This window comes from Hyperolius riggenbachi, chromosome 1, assembly GCF_040937935.1.
Source record: "Hyperolius riggenbachi isolate aHypRig1 chromosome 1, aHypRig1.pri, whole genome shotgun sequence".
Lineage (NCBI taxonomy): Eukaryota > Metazoa > Chordata > Amphibia > Anura > Hyperoliidae > Hyperolius > Hyperolius riggenbachi.
The window spans coordinates 148,951,690-148,973,050 of NC_090646.1; the positions used below are offsets into that span (position 1 = coordinate 148,951,690).

The 21,361-nt window shown below is 45.8% G+C and overlaps 2 protein-coding genes across 8 annotated transcripts in view; one reads left to right on the forward strand and one right to left on the reverse strand.

The window, feature by feature from the left end:
* Nucleotides 1-5,382: 5,382 nt before the first annotated feature.
* On the reverse strand, nucleotides 5,383-11,855 carry ING2 (inhibitor of growth family member 2). The gene is made up of 2 exons (XM_068278741.1): nucleotides 11,426-11,855; nucleotides 5,383-6,096 (listed from the first exon to the last, which is right to left on the reverse strand). Exons 1-2 carry the CDS (start codon nucleotides 11,622-11,624, stop codon nucleotides 5,426-5,428), a joined length of 870 nt encoding a protein of 289 aa, XP_068134842.1. The 5' UTR covers nucleotides 11,625-11,855; the 3' UTR covers nucleotides 5,383-5,425.
* Nucleotides 10,741-21,361, forward strand: part of LOC137568123 (cytochrome P450 3A29-like) — a 55,202-nt gene continuing 44,581 nt past the window's right edge. For 3 of the 7 annotated variants that reach the window (XM_068278735.1, XM_068278737.1, XM_068278739.1), the window contains exon 1: nucleotides 13,718-13,958. In XM_068278735.1, the coding sequence (XP_068134836.1) occupies nucleotides 13,950-13,958 (9 nt within the window). In that variant the 5' untranslated portion in view covers nucleotides 13,718-13,949. Of the gene's footprint in view, nucleotides 10,902-11,375; nucleotides 11,505-12,760; nucleotides 12,929-13,717; nucleotides 13,959-21,361 lie in introns of those variants that run through there. The other 4 variants (XM_068278733.1, XM_068278734.1, XM_068278738.1 and 1 more) reach the window with 4 other exon arrangements.

The following is a 21,361-nucleotide window of genomic DNA, read 5'->3' on the forward strand; positions in this document are numbered from 1 at the left end:
CAAAATGATACATTAACAGAATCTCATTAAATAAAAACCCAAACAAAAAACACAGAAATGGTTAAACTACATTTTGACAGGAAAAGAAACGTTTGTCAAGTAAAGAAAGTGATGCAGGACTGGCAGCTGCACTGATGTAAGCATGCTCACAAGAACAGCTGTGTCTAAGCAGGTTACAGAATTACCACATTACATAAAGATGTTCTCTATATGGATGCCTTAAACTTTAAAGGGATCCCGAGGTGAGAAGGATATGAAGGCTTCTATATTTATTTACTTGTAAAGAATGCCAGTTGCCTGGCCACCCTGTTCTGGCATAAGTAGTGTCTGAGTCAAAACCCAGGAACCAGCATATGGCTAATCCTGTAAAAGCTGAGTGAGAGTACCTGATCTGCTGCATGCTTAATCAGGGTCTATGGCTAAAAGTATTAGAGACACAGGATCAGGAGGACTGCCAGGCAACTGGTGTGGTTTTAATGGAAATAAATATGGCAGCCTCCATATCCCACTCACCTTGGGTTCCCATTTACAGTAAATCAGAAGTGATTTAAAAGTTGGTTGAAGAAGCTAACGGGAATGACAGCCCTGGTATTTCAGACCACTTTAAAGAGAACCTAAGATGAGACATATGGAGGCTGACATACTTCATTCCGTTTAAACAGTGCACATTGCCTGGCTGACCTGCTGAACCACTGCCTACAATACCGTAAGCTAGGGGTCCCCAAACGTTTTGGGTCAAGGGCCGGGTCAACATACTTCGGACTGCTGGGGGCGGAGTATACATAAAATGTAGAAGTCTTTGCGGGCCAGACAGTGAAGCATACCCAGGTGACAACCTGCAGTCCAATTAGACAGCAGTGTCACCTGTTGTGGAATTTGATTGGAAACCAGCGAATTACTGCTTTCTGGCTTCCACGTGGATGGGTGGTGCCAGCACTGCTATTCTATATGCGGACCACCAATATTTAAAGATGTAGTTGACCGCATCTATAAGTAATACATTTTGTGTGTGGGGGCCGGTAAAAGAAAGCCTCAGGGGGCCACATTCGGCCCACGGGCCTTAGTTTGAGGACCACTGCCTTAAAAAGAATCTGTACTCTAAAATTCTTACAATGAAAAAAGCATACCATTCTATTCATTATGTTCTCCTGGGCCCCTCTGTGCTGTTTCTGCCACTCCCTGCTGCAATCCTGGCTTGTAATTGCCATTTTTATGCAGTGCTTACAAACAAAAGACATAGCAAATGACACGCTGAGAGTAGCTCAGTGTGAGTCATACAGAGTGTGCAGGAGGCCTGAAGAGGGTGTGTATAGCTTCTATCCAGTCACAAGCAGCACAGCACATTCCAGCCCGACAGAGGAGAGAAGATTAGATCATATAGCAGAGATAATACAGCCACTGTGCAACTAGAAAAGGCTGCAGTTAGACACAGCACATTACAACAGGTATAGGAACTTATAGGATAGAAGAAATAGCCAGTGACCCAAAACAAATATGCAGATCAGATGTTTCTGACAAAAATATGACAGGAATAAGCGGCATGCTTGTTTCAGATACTACTGCAACCAAAGAGATTAGCAAGATTGCCAGCACACACATACAGGACTGCAACTGGTTCCCACATTCATCCTCAATATTGCCCCATAGTTTTGCAAGATGCCAAGCCTGTAGCTGTGACATGGAAACAAACAGTGCATCAGCTGTGTTTTTTTTCATACTCTCCAATACGGCCTTGCTGTACAGTGCTGTACCTGCATTCTAATATTATTGACTAGCCAACCCGCGTCGTAGCATACGCCGCATCTATCTATCTTATAGAGTACGTGCCTCAACCTTGAAGCAAGAAGAAGTAGGCTTTCCATGAGAAAATATATGCGTGCTCAAACACCAAGTTTAACCCTAGCAAGTCTGGCTTTGCAAATCCGGCCTAATTGGCTATTCATGAGGCAATGCTCATGCAAATATGCATCTGCTTTCGCATGCCAAACTATGCAGGGTAAAAAAACCAATACTGCAAAGTGCTCTCTCGCTGCCTGGGAATGACAGCGGCACCTCGGAGTGGGAGGCTGGGTGGCGCAGCCGCCCCCCCCCCCCCCCCAAGCGTGGCAAGCGCTGGGGAGAGCCGTCCGCACCCACCTCCTAATATTAAAAACAGCCACTTACCTTAACGTCCATTGGGTTCTGCTACATGCGCATTAATTTTCTCATGGAAAGCATTTTGTGCAGTTTGTATCCTTTGGAGGCAGGTGGTGGATGGCTTGCTCTGGTGGTGTGAACCCTGGAGTGAGTGCGCCGGTCCTCCCCCCCCCCCTCCCCGAAGTGCTGTATGTGAGCCAGCCCTGAGCTCTAAAGCTCGGGGTGACCCATGCTTCTCTCCTTTCTCATGTGGTGCCCCCAAATTAATGCGCATGTAGCAGAACGCAATGGACGTTAAGGTAAGTGCCTGTTTTTAATATTGGGAGGTGGGTGCAGACGGCTCTCCCTGGCGCTGGCCACACTTGGGGGGGGGTCGTCCACGCCACCCAGCCTCCCCCTCCGGGGTGCCGCTGTGGTTTCCAGGCAGTGAGAGAGCCTGGGACCCTGCGGTCCCCGAAGTTGTATGAAAAGGGGGCATTGGGAATCCTCCCCGTGGCGCTCCTGGAGGCCTGGAGCACACCAAAAACTGCTAGCAGATCCGCAAAATGCTAGCAGATTTTGAAACGCTTTTTCTTATTTTTCTGTAGCATTTCACCTAGCATTTTGCGGTTTTGTAAAGCGTTTTTGGTGTAGTAGATTTCATATATTGTTACAGTAAAGCTGTTACTGAACAGCTTCTGTAACAAAAACGGCTGCAAAACCGCTCTGAACTGCCGTTTTTCAGAGCGGTTTGCGTTTTTCCTATACTTTACATTGGAGGCAGAAACGCCTCCGCAATCCAAAAAATGCCTCACCTCGGGAGTATGCGTTTCAGCAAAACGCCTCCCGCTCTGGTGTGCACCAGCCCATTGAAATACATTACCCATGCGTATCCGCAGCCGCAAGTGGATCGCAAAACGCTGCCGAACCGCTCTGGTGTGCACTAAGCCGGATAGTGCTAATGTAGCATGTAGCAGGGTGACTGCTTTGTGGTATTGGTTTGTGCATGCATTTGCATGAGCATTGCCTCATGAATAGCCAATTAGGCCAGATTTGCAATGTCAGACTTGCTAGGGTAAGGCCTCTTTTCCATGGACTGTGAATAGGCAGTGATATGGCTCTCAAACTCTCACAACTGCTCGCTGCTGCCTGGTAACTGCTCGCTGCTGCCTGGTAACTGCTCGCTGCTGCCTGGTAACTGCTCGCTGCTGCCTGGTAACTGCTCGCTGCTGCCTGGTAACTGCTCGCTGCTGCCTGGTAACTGCTCGCTGCTGCCTGGTAACTGCTCGCTGCTGCCTGGTAACTGCTCGCTGCTGCCTGGTAACTGCTCGCTGCTGCCTGGTAACTGCTCGCTGCTGCCTGGTAACTGCTCGCTGCTGCCTGGTAACTGCTCGCTGCTGCCTGGTAACTGCTCGCTGCTGCCTGGTAACTGCTCGCTGCTGCCTGGTAACTGCTCGCTGCTGCCTGGTAACTGCTCGCTGCTGCCTGGTAACTGCTCGCTGCTGCCTGGTAACTGCTCGCTGCTGCCTGGTAACTGCTCGCTGCTGCCTGGTAACTGCTCGCTGCTGCCTGGTAACTGCTCGCTGCTGCCTGGTAACTGCTCGCTGCTGCCTGGTAACTGCTCGCTGCTGCCTGGTAACTGCTCGCTGCTGCCTGGTAACTGCTCGCTGCTGCCTGGTAACTGCTCGCTGCTGCCTGGTAACTGCTCGCTGCTGCCTGGTAACTGCTCGCTGCTGCCTGGTAACTGCTCGCTGCTGCCTGGTAACTGCTCGCTGCTGCCTGGTAACTGCTCGCTGCTGCCTGGTAACTGCTCGCTGCTGCCTGGTAACTGCTCGCTGCTGCCTGGTAACTGCTCGCTGCTGCCTGGTAACTGCTCGCTGCTGCCTGGTAACTGCTCGCTGCTGCCTGGTAACTGCTCGCTGCTGCCTGGTAACTGCTCGCTGCTGCCTGGTAACTGCTCGCTGCTGCCTGGTAACTGCTCGCTGCTGCCTGGTAACTGCTCGCTGCTGCCTGGTAACTGCTCGCTGCTGCCTGGTAACTGCTCGCTGCTGCCTGGTAACTGCTCGCTGCTGCCTGGTAACTGCTCGCTGCTGCCTGGTAACTGCTCGCTGCTGCCTGGTAACTGCTCGCTGCTGCCTGGTAACTGCTCGCTGCTGCCTGGTAACTGCTCGCTGCTGCCTGGTAACTGCTCGCTGCTGCCTGGTAACTGCTCGCTGCTGCCTGGTATCTGCTCGCTGCTGCCTGGTATCTGCTCGCTGCTGCCTGGTATCTGCTCGCTGCTGCCTGGTATCTGCTCACTGCTGCCTGGTATCTGCTCACTGCTGCCTGGTATCTGCTCACTGCTGCCTGGTATCTGCTCACTGCTGCCTGGTATCTGCTCACTGCTGCCTGGTATCTGCTCACTGCTGCCTGGTATCTGCTCACTGCTGCCTGGTATCTGCTCACTGCTGCCTGGTATCTGCTCACTGCTGCCTGGTATCTGCTCACTGCTGCCTGGTATCTGCTCACTGCTGCCTGGTATCTGCTCACTGCTGCCTGGTATCTGCTCACTGCTGCCTGGTATCTGCTCACTGCTGCCTGGTATCTGCTCACTGCTGCCTGGTATCTGCTCACTGCTGCCTGGTATCTGCTCACTGCTGCCTGGTAACTGCTCGCTGCTGCCTGGTAACTGCTTGCTGCTGCCTGGTATCTGCTCACTGCTGCCTGGTAACTGCTTGTTGCTGCCTGGTATCTGCTCACTGCTGACTGATAACTGCTTGCTGCTGCCTGGTAACTGCTTGTTGCTGCCTGGTATCTGCTCACTGCTGCCTGGCAACTGCTTGCTGAGCACACAGCTCAACAGTCCGTGGAAAAGAGGCCTTAAACTTGGTGATTGAGCACGCATAAATTTTCTCATGCAAAGTACTTCTTCTTGTTTGAAGGTTGAGGCACTTAGTCTATTATATATATAGATGTATAAAGTGCCAACTTATTCCATGGTGCTGTACAGAGTATTCTATTAAATAACAAGCAATTTGGCATGTAAATAAGCAAAACAAGAAAACAAACTCAGTAAGGCTGCTGCTTTTAATGTAAATGTGTTCTTTGATAGGTTAGTATAATCTAAAAAGAAATGCTCTTGTTGTGAGAATAGCTACAGCCATATCAGTTTTTAATATTGCAATACTATTAAAAATGGTAGTTACCTAAAACTTAGTTTCCACATACAAAAAAAAAAAAAAATAAAAATAAAAAAAAAAAAAAAAAAAAAAAAAAAAAAAATCCCCCAAAAACTATACAAGTAATCCTTTAAAAAAAAAAAATCCCTCTATTATCTTGACCTTCGGTCCCTTTTTGTCTTTTCTGTGTTTTTGTTCATGGTTTTCTCATTGTCCCCTCTGCAGTCAGGACAGTACCATTTGCCCTTTGGTTTGTAAGTCAGTCCAACACAGGAGAAGTGGAACCACTCTATGGTGCATTCCTCATTGTCACATCCTATCATCTCCCCATAGGACACCTGATTGCACAAGCAGTATGTTGGCTCATTGGGATCAACAACAAATGGAATTGGGGACACCTCCCTCTCCTGCTTGGCTTTGGTTCGTTTCTTCTTCTTGGAGGAGGACTTGGGCTTCTTTTCTTTGGGTGGTTCCTCACCATCGTCTGTCCCGTTGGCTATGTGGCACATATCCCGACTCTCGCTATTTCGCGGTCTGCGAGGTCTCCGGGTTGAGCGCTCTGCTGTATTGGAATCAGCTTTGGCTTTTTCTGTGGGTTTTTCACTCTCCTCTGATTCAAAGAAACCTTTGCATAGAGCATCAATCTGCTTAGTCCTATTTTCTACAGACTCCAGCACCTGTGTAACCAACTGGATTTTATCATCACCCAGCTCCTGAGTCACAATCAGAGCCCTCTGAAGTTGCTGTAGCAAACGCTTCTTTTGCTGGGGATCGCTTTCATTCGCGTGCTTCTCTGACACTTCATCAACTTCCTTCAGTGCCTCTGTAGATACAGAAGAATGAGAAACATCAGTCATCATACATGACAAACATTTTCTCCATTTAGCTAATCTCCTATACGAACATTCAGAGCTATGGCAGTTGGTGTGGCACCTATACTTTACTCAATTTGCAGCATCGATAACTCACAGATTACATCATAATAATCAAATCTGTTGTGCAGCATGGCCATCTGATCGTCTTTTTGATCGATTTCCTGCATGCTGGATAGCGCTCACTTGAAAAGGCTTGCGGACAGGGATGAGCGACGGATTCAAAACGGATGAAGTCCGAATGGGTTTCATTCGGATTTCATCCTCCTAATTACTGCAGCTGAGCGGGTGGGCGAGGGGGGTTAAACTTACCCAGCATGTGTCTTCTTTGATCCGTCCCACGGCGCCTCCCACGCTGCGTTCCAAGCTGCGGTCACGTGACTACAAACACTTCCTCCTGAGTTGAAATCCATGGGATTTCCAGTTTGTTGATTTTTATCAATCTGGAATGCTGGATTTGTTTTCTTCAATTTTTCTAAAGATTGTATATTATATTGTCAATGAATATACACACCCTAGCAATTCTCACAATTTCTAATCATTTTATCATAGCTTGGGAAAAATTTAACATGTGTGGTACATTGGTCATATTTTTGAAATGTTGCAATCAGTTTTTCTGACTGATTGTAATTCTTGAATTGAACAGATATTTAAAAAACTGTATGGTGTGTGGCCACCTTTTGTCATGCACATTTTAAACAGGTTAGTAAATTGCCAATACCAAATAAACTCGAAGAATTGAAAATGTCAGCGTAAAATAGTTCTTGTAGCCAAAATATGAGATATTGCTGGCTGTGAAAAGAACCCATTTCTAACCATACACTTATCAATCTGACTCTAAATTTGTATCCTGAATAAAATAGAGGATGAAGCAAATACACTGTTGGCTGTTAGAAATGTGATCGATATTAGGCTTAAAAATCAAAATAATCGATCAAGCAGGGTGGAAAATTTTAGTTGATTGTACAAGAATTGGCTGTCATTTCCACTGCTTTCCAACGACTGTTGATTGATTTTAGCGTTTGACCATGCACTTTTTTTTTTGACAGTTTGTGACACCTGGCGTGTCATTTTAGCACAGTTGATATTGTATATCTATCTGTACTTTGTATGTTAGTGCGCAGGGATATTTGAGATATCGCAATTACATGCACTTTTATTGCTTACACATGTGAGAATGTGTATACAAATACAGTATGGTTCACAAATTGTCTGTATGATCTCCATACGCCATGCATGACCATCACTGCTGCTACCGATGTGACATACACAAACTACAGTGTGCAGCATTGCACAATTGCTGCACACCACTTTGTTTGCAGACGTCACATGTTCATAGGCAACGAGTTTTATCTAGACTGTGTACTTAGCTGCTTGACGGACCACATGTGTGGTCTATCAGTGTGTTTTAAGCTACATACACACGCTGGATTGAACTTAGCTGCGGCAGCCTATAAAAAATAAATAAATAATAAAAAAAAAAACTGCAGAGATCTTGAAAGAAACCAGCATGTGTACAGCGGTCGCCCGCCTAATAAACATCTGGCATGCCAGATTCTAGTGATCCCCGAGCACGGCACACAGAGAGCTATTCAGTCGCTCCTCTCCATAGCAACAGACACGTTGCTAGCCTGAAGGCAAATTATGCATCTGTACAGCATCAGCACTTCACTGTTGCCCAAAAGATCAAGTACCAATCCCTGCCGAGCAAAGAATCGCCTCAGCGTGTAAAAGGCTTTAGGAGATCATCCAAACTATAGGCACAGAGAATCCAGGTCAGGTGAATTGTCAAAGCTCTAGGGTTACACATTATACAGTAGTTTACTATATCAGAATTGGTCATACAATGTATATTTATAGAGATGTATTTGCTGGAACCCGAGGACGGCGTTTACTAGATCGAGATTCTACTGTACTTGATCTGGAACCTGTGTGCCTGTATATCGGATTACCTCTCAAACTACCAATAGACATACATGTACGGAAAATGTGTGGACAAGTGCGATTCCAAAGAAGGGCACAGCAAGGGTTACCATACTGCAACTGTTCCAGAGTCCAAAGGAGCACTGCTGGGATTCCAACTATTGCTCAGTTTCTGAAAAAGATATTTGAGCTGCAATATACAAAGAGCTGTGGGAAGAAAGTGACAGACGTAAAATATACCTTGCCCCAACTCTACCTCTGTAAATTATTACTGCGCCAGTACCCACCCAGGAAACCTGCCTATTCGTAGCCAAAATAAACAAATATCTGCATGACAAAGTATACTCACTACCGGGAACAGCATAGCAGTCATAGTGACAGGGAGCCCCAAAATGTTGCTATGGAAACACGATTTGCAGCTATGCCACAGGCTTACTATCCCTCTAAATTTAACATGGGAAGGAACACCAAAATGTATGTACAATATACGGTTTCTGAAAACAAACATATTCACCTAACGCTTTCTGAGGTAAATTAACTGCCCAGTCCCTTTATGTTACTATTCTCCATGATAAAGCAGTTTTCTTCATAGAATCTGCCATCAAACTTGCTTAAGGCTAGTTATACACCAGGACGTTGCGTTTAGGGGACGTTATAGGGCACATAACGTGCCACTAACGCAACGCCTGGTGCTCTCTGGTGTGGACGTCGGAGTGAGCCACGCTGTGCAGCTCACTCTAGCATCCGTGATGCCTACTCTTGGACGCATGCGGCATCACGTGGTCCCACCCGGCCAATCGCTAGACCGAGTGGCTGCTCCAGGAAGTAAACACTGCACATCACTGAGTGCAGTGAATATTAATTAGCCATGTGCCCGGCCGCTCTCCCCTCCTCCCCAACATGACTGAGCATGTGCAAATAGTCTGGAGAACGCACAGCATGCAGCACTTCGCTGCGTTACAATGTAACGCAACGTGGGCAGTGTGAACAGGGGGGGGGGGGGGGTCGGGGGAAAATGAGCTGAACTTACCCGGGGCTTCTAATGGTCCCCCGCAGACATCCTGTGTTGGCGCAGCCACTCCCCAATGCTCCGGCCCCGCCTCCGGTTCACTTCTGGAATTTCTGACTTTAAAGTCAGAAAACCACTGCGCCTGTGTTGCCGTGTCCTCGCTCCCGCTGATGTCACCAGGAGTGTATTGCGCAGACACAGACCATACTGGGCCTGCGCTGTGCGCTCTTGATGACATCAGCGGGATCGAGGACACGGCAACGCAAGCGCAGTGGTTTTCAGACTTTAAAGTCAGAAATTCCAGAAGTGAACCGGAGGCGGGCCGGAGCATCGGTGAGCGGCTGCGCGGGCACAGGATGTCTGCGGGGGACCATTAGAAGCCCCGGGTAAGTTCAGCTCATTTCCCCCCGACCCCCTACAGTATCCCTTTAAAGAACAACTGCAACCATATGGAGGCTGCCATATTTATTTCCTTTTAAAGTTGCCCGGCTGCCCTGCTGATCCTCTGCCTCTAATACTTTTAGCTACAGACCCAGAACTAGCATGCAGCAGATTAGGTGTTTGACAGATCTGACAAGATTATCTGCATGCTTGTTTCAGGTGTGCAATTCAGACAGCACTGCAGCCAAATAGACCAGCAGGGCTGCCAGGCAACAGGTATTGTTTAAAAGTAAATAAATATGGCAGCCTCCATATCCCTCTTGTTACAGTTGTACCTTAAAAAGCTTAGCCGGTGATCTGTTCTGGTAATAGTACAATAGTTGGTACAAATGCTGCTGACCAAATCAGGTAACAAACCATATTTACAAACATACTACTCGTCTCTCTCAAATAACGTTTCGGATTGTGGAAAGGAGGGGATGAATACAGGTACTATTGCAAGCAGGAGCTACAACAGATGGCCAAGACAGACTGCTGAACAGGAATAGCCAATGTCAAGGGTCACCTGTGCACATGACCACCCATCACCCAAAAAAAAAAAAAGCTCTTTTTCGAAGCAGTGAATGAACTAAGGTGCACTGCGAGTCAAAAAACCTGCAGCGGTTTATAATCTCCATAATGCTAGGTACACGCCATACAATTTTTCTGGCAGATTTACCTTTCAGATTGATTATTACCAACATGTCTGGTCTGAATTTCTTTCGATTTATGATCAATTTTCCAATTGTTATTCATAGAAGTGAACAAAACTCAATCAAAAATCTGACAAAAAAAAAAAAAAAAAAAACAATCAAAATTCAGATCGGACACGTTGGAAATCGATCTCACAGGTAAATCTGCCCAAAAAAAAATTGTATGGTGTGTACCTAGCATAAAATAAATGAAGCAATGGAATTCACAAAATCGATGAGGGATCAATAAGTAAGCTGACAGAATGTAAATGACTGTCAGCTTTCTGCATGGCAGGGAGTGATGGAACTGCTCGCAAAGCTCCCTGTACACAAATCTGCACCATAAATCCCTACAAAGCAATACAAAATAAAGTTGATATATCACACGACGCATATTATTTCCAAAGCAAGTAATGAGCGATTAACTTCCGCCCCGTCTCCCATATACAAGACACAGCGGAAGTGAGATGTCATGTACGCTCTGATAGGCGGACGCAATTGGGATGGGTAGTGGGCGCGGCCATAGCCACACACTGGGCGGAACTAGATGGTAGTGGGTGGGCCAGCGAAGTGTGCGAAGCGAGGCGTTAGTGACAGATGAGAGCATGACGTTATGGACCTGGTATGCAGACCCCGCCCACTAAAGGCGTGACATAACTGATCTGCTCTGCTGCCTTCCTGGGCAAAGAAGCGCCCCGGAAGTGACGGCTCTGTAAGTGACAGTGTAAAGACATCAGTGTGCAAAACGGTGCACAGCCGAGAATACAATGTATAACGACACAGCGATGGCGCCCCCCTTTCCTTCCTCCGCTTGCAAGTCACTAACTGCAATAAAAGTATCCCATGCAGCAGCCCTGACCCGCCCAGAGCACATGCTGCAAGCCATAGAGGCAGTGCTGGCAGCTGTAGTCCCAGCAGAGCTCCAGTGTAGAATATGGCTGAGCAGCAGGGAAGCAGCCCACAGAGCATAGTGCTGATACTGGGAGAGATCAGGAGTGTAACACACAGATAGAGATACACACTCATCACCCTCCCCAGCAGTGCAGAGACGGGCAGAGCACAGCAGCACACACTGCCCTGCCTCCTCTCTATGGCAGGCTGCGCAGCTACACCATGCCAACATGTATGGCAATTCCTGGCCCCTCCCCCAGCCCCTGGCACACTGTCACAGCAGCTCCCCCGGGGTGAGAGAGAGGGGGACCCCGGCCACGTGTGGGGCACCCGCAGGCAGCTCACCTATGTACTTGGTGTCGATCTCTCGCAGCAGGGAGATGGTCCTCTGGATGTCCAGCGGGAGAGCCTCGATGCACTCCAGGTATTCCTCCACATAGGTGACCAGCTGGCTCTCCCCCGCTCCAGCACTGCTGGCCCCCGGGGAGTAGTAGAAGCCTTGCGGGGTCGCTGGCGGCGGCGGTGGCTGTTGTTGCCCCAACATTCTCTAATGATGAGCAGAGCATCCAGCAAAGTTCCGGGAGCGCCTCAGATCCGGGGGGCGGCTAACTCCTCGGCACGGTTGGTGAGAAGGGAGGGCGGAGTTCTGGGGTGCTTCTCTCACGGCGCTGCTCCTGCCTCTCAGTCTCTTCTGCTGCTCTAGCTTTGGGGCCGCATTCCAATTTGGAACCCGGCGGCCCGAGTTGACGTTCTGCGCATGCGCGCCCATTCCCTTATAAGGCTGGACGCCCCCTTTTTTTCTCGCTTTTATTGTGTTTAGATTTTCCCGCAGTTCCTTCGGCACATCGTGATTGGATGAATACATGAAATATGGGCGTAGCGAGCCTGTGGGCGGGTCTTAGCGTTAGACAGATCACGCCCATTAGCTTAACTCTTCCGCCTGCGGGAGTGCTCAGTATTAGGTTTTCGCTGCCATTTGGGCCTTGGTGATTCTAGTGTGTTGCTGTATACAGCTAGCCAATTTTACACATACATAACAGCCTATAGACGGCCAGTGAGTTGTGCAAAGCTCTGAAGCAATTCTAAGTGCTGCATATGGCTATCGTGAAAAGCAATATGCTTATATATTAATTTTAATCATGAGCAGGAAAAGTTACTTGCTAGTGGGCACCTATCCATTTAGGAACATTATTGTGTGGCTGATCCTACATATTTCTCCTTTTCCACCTGTAGAGTCACTATTCCAAAATGGAGACAATTTAAAGGGAACCTGAAGTGAGAGGGATATGGAGGGTGGCGGCAATGTTTATTTCCGTTTAAACAGTTGCACGGCATTCCTGTTCACCCTCTGCATCTAAAGGTGGCCATAGATCTATGGACTTGGTGGGCAATCAAAAATTGGTGCTGCCGAGAGCATGACCGATCAACAATTCAACCAATTTCAGGCAGAAATTGGTGGCGTGTGATAAACGGACATGCTGGAAAATCTCAAGCCGACATGCTCGCTAGGGTGCATGGCTGTATTGGCGTGTGATATTCACAAATGCGATGGAAACCCCCAGCCACTGTACCACCTAATATTTTATGTCGCCCCCCCCTCCCCCCAGTGCCTGTCAGTTGTACAATAGATTTATTATATACCAGCGCAGTGTCCTATTGGTAATAATGTGTCCATTTTAGTCTAGGGCCAATTTAGGAGGGAAGCCAATTACCTGTATACTTCTGGATATGTGGGAAGAAACGAGTGCCTGGAGAAAACTCATCCAGACACGGGGAGAACATACAAACTCCATGCAGATATTGCCCTGGTTGGGATCCGAACCAGGGATCCAGCGCTGCACGGCGACAGTGAGTATTATCCACTATACCACCATGCTGCTGATGTGGAAGGTAATATCCATGTTTAGGGCCGGCGCTACCATAGAGGCAAAGGGGGCAATTGCCCCAAGGCCCCAGAGCTTGTTGGGGGCCCCAGTGGCTACAAGAGGAAAAACATTTTTTTCAAAAAGACCTTATAGTATTTGAGAAAATTGATTTTAAAGTTTTAAAGGAAAAAAATACACATTAAAAAACCCGCCGACTTTAACGGTTAATAGCAAATCCACCTTAAATGCTAGAAACCCTAAATTTGCAGGATATGTTGAGGAGATGATTGGGAATAAGAGGAAAAAAACATTTTTCAAAAAGACCTTATAGTTTTTGAGAAAATCGATTTTAAAGTTTTGAAGGAAAAAAAGTATACTTTTAAATGTGGTAAATGTCACTTTTAGTAGCAAACCTAGCGGTAGTGTAATTTTACATGCATCAAAAGAAAGAGCAATACATTTCCTGACGGGGTTTCCAGGGGGTCTATACGCAGCCGCAGCGCTTTTGCCAGGGATCGCTATACAGCTGCAATATGGCTGTATGAAGATCCTTGGCATTTTTTCCTATTTTCCCAATTTTTTTTTATGTTTAGAGTGTGGGAATTAAAAACAAAAAATTATGTGGCGGCCCCCCTCCTGAAACTTTTTAACCCCTTGTCCCCCATGCAGGCTGGGGTAGCCAGAATGTGGAGCTCCGACCGATTGGGGCTTCACACCCTGATTATACCAGCTGCAAAAAGGTCCCTTAATGTCGATTTTTGTTATTGGGGTATCTGTTGGGGGGGCCCCCCAGGTTTATTTTGCCCTGGGGCCCCATTGTTGCTTCAACCGGCCCTGTCCATGTTTCCCTATGGCTCAACCGGGCAATATTACAGGTTAATGGAGTGGTGACCCTGAAGCTGCTACAGAGTCATCCCTATTTTTAAAATTGAGGACAGAAAGTTCTATTGATCACAGTGGACAAATGGGACGCAAGAGTGGAGATAGAGATCAATGAGTACACCATGCAGGAGGTAAGTATGACATGTATGTTTATATTGACTTTTAATTTTCAGTTCAGGTTTGCTTTAACCCTAGCTGTGACGGGCGAGATCTACACACAGTTGTAAGCGATAGGCATACATGCACACTTCACAACAAGTGCTATTTCATACCTCCCAACTTTTTGAGATAAGAAAGAGGGACACTTAAGCCATGCCCCTGACACACCCTTGATCACGCCCCATCACACCCATAGTCACACGTACCATAAAGATTTCATAAGAAAAATATGTTGTTTTATAATTCAAACCACACTGGTCATTTATATCCTAATTCATTTCCTTCATATTTTAAAATTAGTAATACAGTGGTGTGAAAAACTTTTTGCCCCCTTCCTGATTTCTTATTCTTTTGCATGTTTGTCACACTTAAATGTTTCTACTCATCAAAAACCGTTAACTATTAGTCAAAGATAACATAATTGAACACAAAATGCAGTTTTAAATAATGGTTTTTATTATTTAGTGAGAAAAAACCTCCAAACCTACATGGCCCTGTGTGAAAAAGAAATTGCCCCCTGAACCTAATAACTGGTTGGGCCACCCTTAGCAGCAATAACTGCAATCAAGCGTTTGTGATAACTTGCAACAAGTCTTTTACAGCGCTCTGGAGGAATTTTGGCCCACTCATCTTTGCAGAATTGTTGTAATTTAGCTTTATTTAAAGGTTTTCTAGCATGAATCACCTTTTTAAGTTTATGCCACAACATCTCAATAGAATTCAGGTCAGGACTTTGACTAGGCCACTCCAAAGTCTTCATTTTGTTTTTCTTCAGCCATTCAGAGGTGGATTTGCTGGTGTGTTTTGGGTCATTGTCCTGCTGCAGCACCCAAGATCGCTTCAGCTTGAGTTGACGAACAGATGGCCGGACATTCTCCCTCAGGATTTTTTTGGTAGAAAGTAAAATTCATGGTTCCATCTATCACAGCAAGCCTTCCAGGTCCTGAAGCAGCAAAACAACCCCAGACCATCACACTACCACCACCATATTTTACTGTTGGTATGATGTTCTTTTGCTGAAATGCTGTGTTACTTCTACGCCAGATGTAACAGGACACGCACCTTCCAAAAAGTTCAACTTTTGTCTCGTCGGTCCACAAGGTATTTTCCCAAAAGTCTTGGCAATCATTGAGATGTTTTTTTTAGCAAAATTGAGACGAGCCTTAATGTTCTTTTTGCTTAAAAGTGGTTTGCGCCTTGGATATCTGCCATGCAGGCCGTTTTTGCCCAGTCTCTTTCTTATGGTGGAGTCGTGAACACTGACCTTAATTGAGGCAAGTGAGGCCTGCAGTTCTTTAGATGTTGTCCTGGGGTCTTTTGTGGCCTCTCGGATGAGTTTTCTCTGCGCTCTTGGGGTAATTTTGGTCGGCCGTCCACTCCTGGACAGTTCATCACTGTTCCATGTTTTTGCCATTTGTGGATAATGGCTCTCACTGTGGTTTGCTGGAGTCCCAAAGCTTTAGAAATGGCTTTATAACCTTTACCAGACTGATAGATCTCAATTACAGTACTTTTGTTCTTATTTGTTCCTGAATTTCTTTGGATCTTGGCATGATGTCTAGCTTTTGAGGTGCTTTTGGTCTACTTCTCTGTGTCAGATAGCTCCTATTTAAGTGATTTCTTGATTGAAACAGGTGTGGCAGTAATCAGGCCTGGGGGTGACTACAGAAATTGAACTCAGGTGTGATAAACCAAAGTTAAGTTATTTTTTAACATGGGGGGCAATCACTTTTTCACACAGGGCCATGTAGATTTGGAGTTTTTGTTCTCACTAAATAATAAAAACCATCATTTAAAACTGCATTTTGTGTTTAATTATGTTATCTTTAACTAACAGTTAACGGTTTTTGATGAGCAGAAATATTTAAGTGTGACAAACATGCAAAAGAATAAGAAATCAGGAAGGGGGCAAATAGTTTTTCACACCACTGTATATCAATTTAAAGGATCGGAATAAAGTTTAGAGTAATTCAAATACCGTACATTTTTTAGTAGAGAAATACATATATTTACATAGAAAGAGGGACAAAGTCCTGAAAGAGTTACAAATGAGGAGGAAAGTGGAACAGGGCTCCCAAAGAGAGACTGTCCCTCCAAAAGAGGGACAGTTGGGAGTGTAACCCATTTCAAATGTTAGCACCAGGCCCCGGCTGAGGGGAATCCACCAGACACTGACTGATGAAATTATCAAAGTTTTATTTGCGACCTACTGATGGTCACTGTCAGTTTGAATCAACCTGTAACACTTCAACAACCCAATACACCTCCCTTGCACATCACAGGTCAAAATACACAATCTGAAGTCTTTAAAGACGGTGCACCGGTAAATGCTGCGGAATGAAAAGTTTAAGTTACATACAAATTATATAAGATATTTGAGCTACAAAGGTCTTCTTGTACAATAATCAAACACTTTACAGCATGTTTACACCACAGTACCACTGTTGGGGCGTGGGCTGGGGAAGGGGAATGTCTACTGAGCAATTTCAGTTTCTAAACAGTTTTCAGTTCATTGCAACCAAGTCCAAGCTATATTGCTCAGCAAAACCTTGGGGGAACTCGTAACAGTTCTTAAGATGGTACTGTATAGTAGCACAGTTTGTTGGATGATCCCAAAAGGATGTTCACCTTGCTCAAAGATCTCGTAGACTCTTTACCCTTGATAAGATCTCACCACAAACCCACCTTACTCTTAACACACCTGTCTGGATAGGGCCTCCCAAAATAACAAACAAAATAAAATATAAATCAAATGAACAAAAAGGTTAGGAAAATAACAGTAAACAAAATAAAATAGAAAAGTGACCAATGCACCCAGCTATGCTTCCCAAATCACCCTCCCACAATATAACTCTCTTTTAGTGCACTTTGACTTTTAGGCTGAATAAGCTCCAATTTAGAGTTGATGCAAAACTTGTAATCCAAGTAGGTTAATTCTGTATCTTGATCAGATGACAGTTCACTTTTCACTGTAGCACACTTTAGTATCACAAGACGCAATGCAACTCCTCCTCTTTCACTTATCCTCTTCAATACTGACTGGTTCTCTTTACAACTTAGTAGTTTCTGGTTTCTTTAGGACCGTGTAATTAAGTAATATGCATAAATCACACTTTGGTTCACTTCTTGTATCACTCTCTTTGTAACACTTCGTAACTTAACACAGAAGAATACTTGAACTTTAACTCTGGACTTGAAACAGACTTGACAGGCACACAGTCTCTGAATCAGGCCTTAACCAAGCGGTGGCTGTGTCAGCTCAGCGGGGTACTTAATTGAAGCAGATAATGGCCTCAATTCACTAAGCTTATCGCCTGTCTTTAATAATGTTTCTAGAGTTATCACCAGGGTGATGAGGCATGTCTTATTCAGGAAACATTTTACCTCAGGCAAACCTAAAGTTAACTCTTCTGTCTTTAAAATAACGCTTCAATCCTTAAAATAACTCAAGAATTCTAAAGTTAAAGACAGGCTGTTAATTAACTGTGTTTGAAAATAACTACAGAGGAGGTAAATTAACTACAGAGGAGGTAGCAACGACAGAGGAGGTAACTTAACCACTTCAGGATTCTGCGTACGCTTAACTACGCCCCTGAATCCTGAAGTGGTTTCCATGGAAACGGCCGCTCGTATGAGCGGCCGTTCCATGTCAGTTCACGGAGGGTGTCTCCGTGAACACCCTGCGAGCCGCCGATTGCGGCTCGCAGGGTAAATGTAAACACGCGGGGAAGATCTTCCCCGGTGTTTACATATATACGGCGCTGCTGCGCAGCAGCGCCGTAGAGGAGATCGGGGATCCCCGGCCTCTGATTGGCCGGGGATCACCGGCATCTGATAGGCTAAAGCCTATCCTATCCGGCGCAGGACGGCTTTCCGTCCTGCGCCATACACAGGGGACGGGAGAGGGAGGACTAGTGCTGCGGAGGGGGGCTTTGAGGAGCCCCCCCCCCGCTAGGCACAGCAGCGCGGCGGCGATCAGACCCCCCCAGCAGGACATCCCCCTAGTGGGGAAAAAAGGGGGGAGGTCTGATCGCCCTGCACGATTTCAGATCTGTGCTGCGGGCTGAAGAGCCCCCGCAGCACAGATCAGCCAAACCACCCGGAATCCGGAAGTGGTTAAGGAATGGAGAGATATGATAACTCTCTCACTGTGCGGAGGTAAGTTTTCTCTTGCCTTATTATCTCCAACATGATCCTAGTGAATTGAGGCCAATGTCTCTTGTAACAGCAAAGACTTCACACTCAATACGCTTTACTTAGTCAGAAGCAGACTACTTCACTTTAGATGGCAGCAACAACTATATCAGCAACACAATGGCCTAAATTCACTAAGCTTTATCAAACACTATATCAAACGTTTGATAATTTACCTCATGGGTAAAATCTAAATTTGAATTCACTAAGGTGTTATAGACTTAATGAACATTCTATCGATAAAACATTTGATAAATATATAACACCTTAGTGAATTCAAAATTAGATTTTACCCATGAGGTAAATTATCAAATGTTTGATAAAGTGTTTGATAAAGCTTAGTGAATTGAGGCCAATGTCTCGGTATATTCAAGGCCTTTTGCACACAGAAAGTCTTTGGTAACAGCAAAATGAACAGACCTGGCCTCTCCAAGTTCTGGGTTGCTATATTTCTATCTCAGCAAGCCTCCGCTGGACACTGGCTACTAACTGAACACACACTGTAACTTGCAGTTTGGCACTAGGGCCCATACTCATCTGACTGCCGGGTTTCCTTTCTGTCCGGGTTAGTTCAGATTAGCTCTGCATACACTGCCTCTGGTCTCTAGTCACTTTCTGGCCTGGTTGCTGCTGTCTTTCTGCTCTGCTCAGGTAGCTGCGTTACCGCCGGGTCCCCTCTAAAGCTCTCTGGGGTGACTGCTGCGGACGCCCTCCTCTTGGCCTCTTCCCCGCTCTCTCCGCAACCCCTGACTTGGGCTAAGTTCCGCTCCCTTCTCTCTGGCGCACTCTGACTAGTCTCAACTAGTTCCCTCCGGCTACACCCTCTAAGCTCTGCCCACTGCGCTTGCGCAATAGCTTCTGACAGGCCGCGCGGGGCTTCTGGAAAGTTCCACTGCTCTGTGTGCTTTGGTCGCTTAGCAATGGTCAATGCCACCATTATAGCACCTCCTCTCCCATGCGTCGTTTTGGTTCCACAGGAGAACATCTTAGGCGAAACTTAGCCTTAGATGCTAAAGTTACCTTACACATAGAAATACAGTAGCAAACCTTTTGGGACCCTCTTTTAGAGCTATTTTAACTGACTTATGTCCCCATGCATTCAAATGCAACTACAGGTTGGGTTCTTCACCCGCACTTAGGCCTTGATTCAGCCAAATTTCTGCAAATAAAGCAACCAGATGTCTTCTAGAAATAACGTTTTCCAAGCAGATTCAGATAACAATATCTTAAGATAACGAGGGTGCCAGCATCATAAAAGGATTTGGAGGGTTAGACATGGTGATGACTTTTCAAAAGGCTACTAAAGTGAACTAAGCCCTATTATAAAGCAGTCATAGTTAAAAAAGTATATTTTTACTACAGTGCATACTTTTTTTTACCTTTAAAGTGGACCTGAACTCTTGCACAGGACATAGGGAAAACAAAGAGAAATGCATCCTGTATGTATTTAGAGAGTTGAACCTGTCTAATTGCTTCTCATCTGTGACTAATCACAAGTGTAATTTAATCTCTTAGCTGTGTCAGCTCAAGAATTGCGGCAGAGCAGCTACGGTAATTTATATGCGCAGGATGTTAACCCTATGTCTGCTTCCATGAAAGCAGGTAGACATACTGCAGATTTATTGCAGGATTTGTAGCCGCTGTAACAAATAAATGTTATTCTTTAAAAGTTATTATGATGTTGCTTATCCTTTAGAGCAGAGAGGAAATTCTGAGTTCGGGTCCACTTTGTAAATATAATAAAAAATATTATTAATGGTAAAAAAGAGGTTAAAGGCTGGTCATTGGTCATTTTAATTATATAATGGGAGTAGTCTGAAAAGGGGGCTTGGCCAAATACTATTTTTATTGTAATAATTACCATTGTATCCCCACTATGATGGTGACCCTATTATTTGTACCATTTGCACATGTAACCTTTACTTACTACTTTTAAAGCATCCACCTATTTGAAGGCCCGGCATAGTCTTCCCCTTACAGTGCCTTTACTTATAAAGCCCCCTTATAGTGGTCCCTGTGCTGTGTGCCCTTTGTACTGCTCACTATGCTGGGCAGCTCTTAAGATGGCCAATGTGCTGTGACCCCTACAGTGGCCCTTGTGATATGCCCCCACTTAGTCCTACCTGCGCTCCCCTATAGTGGCACTAGTAGTCAAGTGGTTCCCTCTTCCCTTATTCGCTTATAGCGCTCTCTCCAATAGTGTAGCAATCCTCCCCCTTATATAGAACTCCTTGGTATTCTGGTGGCCCCCTTAAAGAAGAACTTTAACCCAGGACGGAACTTCATCCCAATCAGTAGCTTATACCCTGTTTTTTTAAGAGAAATCTTTACCTTTCCATAGATCATCAGGAACATCTGTATGGCTGATATTGTGGAGAAACCCCTCCCACAGTGTGATGTCATGACCATAGTCCTGACAGTTTGCTATCTGTGATTGTCATTGTGGGAAATAACAGCTGTTTCCAGCTGCCAAGCAAGCAGTAACCCCCTTTCTTCATAGAACTCTCAGTAAACAAACAATCCGCACAGATCACCTGGCAGGGCTAAAGATATCACCACCAGTGAGACATTTCAGAATGTAAATCAGGAAGAGAAAAGATTTTACAGCGGGCAAACATTGACTAAATAATGTATACATGAATATTGTAAAACAAACAATTGTATTTATTATGCTATTTTCACTACAGTTTAGACGCGTACACACGCCTGATTCATTCAAACGATGGGTCGCCAGTGGGGCCGCCGCTCTGCCAACAGTTTCCCCATCTGTGCAATCTGTTGGCAGGCTGATAAGGCTGGTTTTGACCGATCCGCTCGGCAGATCGGTCAAAACCATTCTTAGTAGCCTGCTGGCAGACTGTACACACGGGGAAACTGTCGGCAGAACGGCCGCCCCGCGGGCAGGTCTGACGACCCGTCGTTTGATTGAATCCGGTGTGTGTACGCGCCTTTTGTCTTTAAATATGTTTCCCTGGTGATCTAGAGGTCTCCCTTTTCTTTATAGACTTCCCTGGTAGTCTAGTGGTCTGGCTCCTTTATATAGATCTCCCTGGTAATTTAGTGCCCCCTCCCTTATTTAGCCCTCCATGGTGGTCTAATGGTCCCCCCTACCCATTAAATATGCTTTTTGGTGGGCTAGTGGTCTCCCCCCTTCCATTATAGACTTCCCTGGTAGTCTAGA

Excerpts from the sequence above, each read along its gene's own strand:
- ING2 (XM_068278741.1), bottom strand. The coding sequence starts at position 11,624 with ATGTTGGGGCAACAACAGCCACCGCCGCCGCCAGCGACCCCGCAAGGC. Across the intron at positions 6,097-11,425 it reads GATCGACACCAAGTACATAG|AGGCACTGAAGGAAGTTGAT; the intron begins GTGAGCTGCCTG and ends CTGTATCTACAG.